General features: G+C 30.0%; 1 protein-coding gene across 1 annotated transcript; it reads right to left on the reverse strand.

Moving 5' to 3' along the window:
• Positions 1-2,770: 2,770 nt before the first annotated feature.
• Positions 2,771-3,805, reverse strand: TRIADDRAFT_55894 (uncharacterized protein; the record flags this gene model as incomplete). The annotated part of the gene is made up of 1 exon (XM_002112119.1): positions 2,771-3,805. One exon carries the CDS (start codon positions 3,803-3,805, stop codon positions 2,771-2,773), a length of 1,035 nt encoding a protein of 344 aa, XP_002112155.1.
• Positions 3,806-9,163: the final 5,358 nt, after the last annotated feature.

The following is a 9,163-nucleotide window of genomic DNA, read 5'->3' on the forward strand; positions in this document are numbered from 1 at the left end:
ACAGCGAATTGGGACTATTATTTTGTGATTTTTTTTCAACCGAAATGATAACAAGATAAAAATAGCTATGCTTCCTAAAGTAACTACAATAATATTGTTTATTTATACGATAGTAGAAAAAGGTAGAACCTAATGTGTGACTTGTTTGGTGTAAATGTTAATGTCTAGACGTAATTTATATGGACTTTGGAACTTAAATATTATAGTAGGATCAGGCCTGCTGTGTTAGGATAAATATTTGTAGCACAGACGTAAACAGCGTAGCTATATAAGTAGATTAGAAAATTGCTAGATAGATGAGAGATTTAGAACCATAGAGGAATATAGGATGGAACAGAAACCCATCGAAAGTGAGAGAAGATAGTAGGAATCAAGATATATTAGCACAATCCTTTTAACGTAGAGAAATAATTTCTGTTAACTAAATTATCGAAAAATCCTCTATATTATTGTGGAATTTGAATCTGATTAGTCTAATTAGATAAAATCAAGTTTCTTTACAGTGGGATTCCAATATCACTTTATGATCAACAAGATGTCGGTTGACTTAAGCGTTTAATGTTATGACATCTTCATATCCAGCTAGATTGTCGCCTAAATTAGCACATTATGAGCGTAAAACGAGAAACGACTTCCTCAAACATTTTATAAATTCCGATTAAGCAATTTATAAACTGTAATTAGAATTTAGGCGATCTAGCGGTATATAAGAGTGTAGTATACTTAGATAAAATATTTTTATAAACAATAATCTTATTAATAGAAACAAATGTACATTTCAATATTAATCACAAGTCTTTATTTCTACCTTATTTAATTAATATTTCATAAACACTACTAGGTACAAATATCACGTAGTGTTATGGTTTTTCTAATGCATTCAAATCTTTGTATTGACAGTAACGTCATACGATATCAATAACTAAATAGTTGAATATTATCCTGTATTGGTATGAAAGAGCAGATAACGCAAATAAACACTATTAAATTAAGTGTTGTACAGTGGATTTACTTATTACAGAACTTATACAATGTTGGCGAAATGTTATAATTTTAGATCAATATGTAGTCGATATGCTTACATGATTCTAGGGATAGCATAAATCATATTAATAATTCCTTTATCATCGAATAATTTACCTTCCGTATTACAAAGTCGATCCTTTTACCTATGGGATCAAATCAGAACACCAGTTAACCCATAATGACTGATATCGAAATTAATCAGAGAATTGAGAAATAATTGAACGCTGCAAATATACATATTGGATTTGAATCCATCCTATAGAAGACTATTGAAGACTTAGAATTGTGATAAATTTAATTTCCAGGAACATATGGTAGTATTTAATTATTAATATGGTACTCAGTGAAATCTTTAATATTAAATTTCAATTTCTAAAACAGCTTGGACTGGAAGCACAACTTTGCAAACCGTCAATCATTAGAACTTGATCATATCTGAATTTAATACAGCTTAAACAATATTTACAATTTTAAACTTGTTATTACAACTGGCATATTAAATATAATAAAGACTTACGTCTATTTTAATACAAAACCAAGAATAATTATCAACATAATTTCTTGTCCTATATATTTTATTGTCTAAATTTTATATTGTCCAAGCAGTGTATTATTAATTCAATGCTTTATTCAATATCTATTGGTAATTACAGGCTGATAATGTGAGCGATAATTATTAAGCAAGAAAGATTATAAATCATAACTACTATAATTTGATTATTAATGCACTACTTTATTCAATAATATTGGCAATCATAGGCTGATAGTATGAGCGATATTTATTGAGCAAGAAAGATTATAAATATATAACTATCATAATATTATGAATTAGTGATAATTTCTCTAATAGCTGTTTTGAAGGTAATTCTTTTTAGCTTAAAATGGGCGTTTATGATTAATATTATCTAATAATAATACCATTAGTTAAAATAACAGATTTTGCTACGTAAATAAGAAATAAATTCTTATCACAGAGATCGATACCGTGAAAAACTTTAAGAAAGGGCAAAACACTAATATTCATCAATCAAATTTAATAGTATAAAGATTTTAGCAAATACAATTCATTTTTAATTAAAATGTATAGATAATAGTACATTAGTACGATATTTAGAACATTCCATAAGTATTCTAAACCTTATTTTGAATGCTCATATTTGTTTAAAAATTGTGTCAAACTTTTTTTCTACATATTTTCTAAAGTTATATTATCATCAATATGCATTCTATCTGTTATTAGTCAAGGTTACTAATTTTGTATTGCTATCATTGATATACTATAACAATGAGTAGCTTCTAGACATGGTTATGTAGCTGAAGTTGAGGCACGTAGAATGTAGTTACACTTTCAATGTGATTAAAGAAGTAAATTGAAATAAGATCTAACACCGAGATCATCTTTTACCGTAAATTAAATTATCTGCTAACTCTAGAAATTGATTTTTCTATTTTTAATAAATCTGATGATATCCCCTAAACTGGTACGTTTATAGTACATAAAATGACAAGATTAGAATAATCGTTGATATTTTCTCTAAGGTTACTTTATACTAAGGTACATTAATCTGTTGACGTTAAGATATTAACCAACAATATTGAGTATAGTTTCAGTTATAGTTGCTGTCCTATCAAACCATTTAATCATTACCCTCTTATAAAGTTGGAATCTTGTATCTTTAATACTATGTAAACCTGTATTAAAGATGGCGTAATCAAGAAGTGATCAATATTAATTGTCGTTAAATTAAAAGCGTTCGACAATAGTTGTGCTAAGTCCGGTTCGTGGGCCATGAAGACGTCGAAAAAACGAGAGAACACCATCACGTAAATTTTTATTGAAAAATCCGTAAATAATTGGGCTAGCTACGGAGTTTAAGGAGGCAAGGTAGAATAACCATTCCCGTACATTAAGTCTATGAACACGTAAACCTAGCTCTTTATCTATAGTAGCAAGAAGTTGATAAACGTTATAAGGCGTTTGAAGTAATAAGTAAACTCCAACAACTATAGCTACAGTTTTAACTGCCTTTAGAGCAATGGATGGTGTATTCGTAGGCGAGCTTACTTGACTATCAGCTCTTATTCTAGATACATGATCTTTAGCAACCAAGAAAATGCGAATGTAAAATATAATGGTCACAGAAGTTGGTAATAAAAACATTAAGAATGCCCAAAATATGTTCCATACTTGTAAGCCTACTCGACGATTGGCTGTCATTTCCGATAAAATGCAAAAATAAGGACATACGCGCCACCAGTGAATGATTAATGGCAGAAATGCAACCATAGTAGGTAATATCCAACAGACTAATAGTATAACAACGAACATAACAGACTTGTAGACGCTAATTTGATTGTACCAAAACGGTGACGAGATTGCAATAAATTTCTCTAGACTTATGGAGCATATATGAAAGTTCATACAACAAACAAAAGCAAATCGGATAACATTATTAGACAGTTGGCAATAGATATTGGTAAATGGATGAATAGAATTTCCGATGACTATAATTTTTACCGGTAATATATAAATGAGGCAGTATAATACGTTAGCAACACATAAACTTCCAACTAATATACTACTGTAAGTTCTTAGCGAACGTTTGCACATAATGACAGCTACCAAAAATGCGTTTGGGATTATTATCGCTGTTAATAAAATACTCCATACGATAATCGAATCGGATTCGAACTTAGTCAGTGGCCGATTAACAATAGTAGTAAAATTTAATCGTAAAAAAAAGCGAACATCTGGACAAGTTGTATGAGTTAACGACATTTTGATTGAAGATCGATAGAAAAATCTTTCCTCTTGTTGCTTTGATAACGGAAGGAAGATTAGCTGCGAACGAATATTTCAAAACCTTTTACTTTTAATGATTATAACGGACGATTGAAGGCACAACGTCGTATCGAGCTGTCAAGGATTGGTCTTTTAAATTTTATTTATATCTGGCAAGGGAAGAGTGGAGTATAAGATATATGCTTATGTTAAGGTTTATAACGAATTAATTTCATTGTTCTATCGAATGATATCTTTCACTTAAAGTATTTACTTCCAATGGTTGAATAGAGATTGTATTATCCGTAAGTAAATTGACTAAAATGCGTAATTAATATTTATATTTATTAATTAATGACCTTTTCTCAGTTATCTAGCCAAAACAATTGTTAAGAAATTATAACAATCCTATTTAATACAAAGAAGATTTCCTGTTTTGATATTTCAAGCTACTATTGAATTGCAATGGCTATGTATTATTTATAAATTTAATATCATATTCCGTTACTATAATATTAATATATTACTAAAAAATCCAATCAATTTTAGGGTAATAGGGATTTAAAAATTCTTTTATAAAGGTGAATATATAATCATTATAATTAGGCATATAAAATGATTTCAGCGGAAACTTAATGAAGCTGAAATTGAGTTCCGTTCAATATTTATTAGGACAATAAAATAAATTCTACGTTTAATTTTTAATGTTTCGGTGTGATCTAAATTAGGTCATGTGGTTGGTAAAGTTATATTATCAATAGTTGAATACCTTAATAATACCCGTAGTCCTTTGATGTTATAACAATAACTTATATTATTGGTGATGCTGATACCAATTTCAATACTATTTTAAGTCTGAGTTGTGCAATTGTACATTACGTTGAAAAGTAAATTTCGCCAATAGTACTATACATTGTATATATATATATGTACAACTATAGTTGGATATTGTGCAAATATACATAAATAGACTGTAGTTTGATATTGTATATAGTTCATATATATATAACAACTGTAGTAGGATATTAGCTTGATTTGAATAATAGGTATTATTATGACCATTGAGCCAAATGTTTTAACTAGAAATTCAAATCATGTATGTTAATTTTTATAGAGGCCGTCCGGGCTTGGCCTTGCATAGCACAACGATTATGTGACAGCTATCTAACATCTCTCAATATGCGTGATTACATGAAAGCTTTTGAAGTGCAGTCACTGCTGAAACAATATGGTTGTAAACTTCACTAATTCGCATAATTAACTCAGAGGCTTTTGTTTGGTTAGACAAGTCTGATATAGTAAACACACTTTCATATAGCACTATCCACCGTACGAAATTATTTGGAGTTATGTGGGAAGAATTGTACCGTCAATGGCTGTTGCTGTCCAAGTAGTAATGTTTATAGATTGTGCCTTTAACAGTTATTTGCACAATATTTAAATTCTAATGTACCATTAGAAGTAGCTAATTATTGAATTTGGTGTTTTTTGAGTTCGTTGCTGTAGTGTATGCTTCTAAACGCGGTTTGCACTAGCCTATTCTAAGTAAAGATTAAACTTCCACTAGACTATAGCATAACTCCTTACTTGTGCAATCTATATTTGACAATTCACATTGTGGAAATTTAATTATACTGTACCGTACTCTAACTTGATTGTATCGTAGAACTGTCCCCAATATAGAAGTAAGAAATTCTTATTAGCCATTCGTATTTTAAAAATGATAATTTGCTCCTGTTGTGCTTGTTACATTGGTAAAAGCTATTTTCATGCATCTATCTTATTAGTTAGAGATATTAGTACACAGAGAGCTTGCATACTTTAGCTATTCTATTTTAACATAGCTATTCGATTAATCATGTTGTATTCACGCTGTAACCTTACTCGGTTATCTTCTTCATATTAGCTCAATAAAGACTACTTTTCACTAGTCATTCTTTTGTATTTTAATTGCGATAATAACGGACGCTCAATCTTCTGAAACATCATTGTTGCCATCTAATTTATTTCATATTGGTACTCGGTGTGTATAGTGTTTATTAATAATCATAGTGAATCATATAAATCAGTTAAAATCATAATTGAATTTGACAACTAGTACAGTAAATCGATAGGCGTGAACAACATGGTTAGTGATAATAATTATATTGTAAACATTTAAAAAAGATTAAGAGGGTGAAATTTCTGAAACTTTAAGAAAAATTTAAATTTTCACGGTATTTAGTAGTGAAGATCTTGATAAACTTATAAATAGTGCACAGCTGCTTAGATTGAACGCAGAAAGTAAGGAAAATTTCTGTTTATTTTATATGGACCCCAAAACTATTTCTAAAAATGAAGTATAAGAACGACTCATTAAGATGATTGCTTTGCTACCTTTACGAAAACTTGGATTAAAATACAAAACAACTACAGTATGGTGGATAGCCTAGACATCGTAGTAGTAGACACTCTATATTAGTGCTTCATTTCCATAGTGTGTTAAACTAATTATTTGCTACACGAATTCTCCTTTTTATTATACGTAGAAACTCCGTTATTAGACCTACAAGGTACGCACACTTGGTATAAGTTAAACTGGTTACATTGTAAATTATTAATTAAACTAAATTATGAATTGTGAGGTTATATAATTTAGACTTCTGAAAAACAAGATCCATCTAGCTATAAGTTATCCTTTCCATGAAAGCAGTGCAATTTATGCTAGGAGTGTTCCGACAGATATGATTAATAAAAACATTAAACTGTACCTATATTCATAATTTTATGAATAGCTATGACGGAATGATTCATCAATAAAACACAAATTTACCGCCTACGTATGCTTAAGTCGTCCTATTACACAAAAGAATAAGAATTTATGGCTTTCTGTTGTATAGTAAACATCGTTTGGATATGACATAATGCACACATACATACTGTATAATAAAGGAGTAAACTTGAATTTCGACATAGCCCCTAGGCTACAACATTTCAAGTGTAAACTGAACTACATCGGATATTGACTTAACAATGGATCTAATGGACGATATTGGTATGAATTGGGCTATTTGTCGCTTAGATGATGGCGTAGTTAAGGTGCTAAATGACCTTGTGTTCTTATTCCCTTTAGAAAAACGAAAATTACTCTCGTAATGATACAATATCATAAAACCTTCTATCGCTTTGGATAAAGTGGAGGATGACAATGCATACTGGCCCCGTAGTTATACAGGCATTTTTTATGATAATGAATAACATTTTTGGCTTTAATGATGAGCCTAGTATTGATATGGTGATAGATTAAATGGTCTTTATGAAAAATGTCATCAAGTGATGTAAATATCGCTCTATTTGATCTTTGTAAGCATAATAATGAAATATATGATTTAATTGATGTTGACAAGTTCAATGATTAATTGATAGTCAGTTAATGGTGCAATATCGTCTAATTACTTTATAAACTCTTTTTTATTTATTAATCAATATCATGCTTTGATTGTGCCTAAAACGAAGCTTCCCGTACAGTTACATGGAGCATTTAGGTAGTATGTTTACAGCTTTACTTAAAAATTAGGGAATTTAGTGCTTGATTCCAAACCATTAGGGCTCGTACCAATAAGGCCCATAAATTTAACTTGATATTGCTTTATAGCAACCTTAGCCAATTAATACTACATGGCCAATTATGGATCTATTTCTAGAAGAAATAGTCAAATTCTTTCATCATCAGTTTTACGCGTACACAATAGCTATATGTATAGCCATACAGTATCCTCACATGTCTAAGAGTTCCTATCACCGAATACTTTCTTTACGAAAAGTTGTAGTCGACCAGCATTCAATAATTATAATTGCTGGCTCATAGACTAGTAAAAAGATATACTTGTAGTCAAGTTCTTTCATTACCAGTTGTATATGATAGCTATACACATAGCCAGCCAGTACATTCATGAGTGTAACAGTTTCGATCACGGAATGCATTTCTTTATAAATGGTTGTTGTTGATCAGCATTTAATAATTGCAGGCTCATAGACTAATAAATAGAAATAAATGTAGTCAAGTTCTTTCACCACCAATTGTATGAGTATATGATAGCTATACGTATTGCTAATGTAACAGTTTCGATCACGGAGTGCCTTTCTTTACGTAAAGTTATTGTCGAGCAGCATTCAATAATTACTTGCCCATAAACTAATAAGTAACTTCATGTCGGACAATCCTGATTTTTCTTACCTTATTCTGTCAATAAAAATTTGGTTCACAACAGAGGCTAGCTTAGATTTATAATTTCCTATCGAATTTTTTACGGAAAATATACTATATTGAACGCTGTACTCTATAATTTCACTTCTGATAATCTGCAGTAAAGTAAAATGCTAGATTGACTATTATGGTTAAAAATCGTAATAACTTAGGCTTAGAAAGGTATAACTAATACGCCATAGGGAAGCTAATGGCTAATATACCAATATATTTGATTCCATTGGTACATTAATGATGTGATCAACAGTCTACGGAACACTGCATTTAATTCATAGCAGTAATAGTGATTTCGATACTGATACCGTCGAAATAACACTTGCTAGATATACAAGTATGTTAATAGAAATAAAGTAAATTTTCGTATGTCTACTGTCATAGACAGGCAAGAATTAATTCTGAAAATCTAATTTTATTAGCAAATGTTGTAGCTGTATACAAAATTGGGGTTAGTAGTTTAAAGCAATACGGTTGAAAATATGTGTGTAAGGTACTGAGAAATTTTTTCAAGCACCTATAAATTGAAAAATGCACAGCTTCGTCTTTCAGAAATCTTAATTTAAGTAAATTTCATTGTATGTTAATTTATAGACGATCTAAATCTATTGAAGTACTACAGTAAGTTTTATGAAATGCCCTAATACAGATTAAATGCGTAAAACCGATTAAGCCAAATTATTCTAGCTCTAGGGTACCGAGTTCATACTTTTGTATTCATAAAGATTACACAAATAACATCAAATTACGTAATGATTCAAACCTTCTACTCCGTAATACTGATAGCTCTCACCACTATATTGAATGGCTTTAGTATTCTATCAGTAATAGATATTTCATTTAAAATCAGCGATTTGTAGAGCAAATCCAAGTTAAATTAAGCAGGTTTAGATTATCACAATGCGTCTTTACCAGATTGTAGTTTTTTTTTACCGCGAAACGTGCAAAGTATTCTCTTTTAGGACACATAGAGATAGGGCTTTGGTTTAAAGAAATCGAATAAATAAATTAGTAGCCTTGCGTACTAGTTGTTGAAAATTTGAATCAAACTTTTACATACATCAATCAATTAATTTCTGCTTTTATATAGTTTAACGGTGAATGAATAGCATATA

The sequence above is a fragment of the Trichoplax adhaerens genome, genomic scaffold (genome assembly GCF_000150275.1).
Source record: "Trichoplax adhaerens TRIADscaffold_4 genomic scaffold, whole genome shotgun sequence".
NCBI classification, from domain to species: domain Eukaryota; kingdom Metazoa; phylum Placozoa; class Uniplacotomia; order Trichoplacea; family Trichoplacidae; genus Trichoplax; species Trichoplax adhaerens.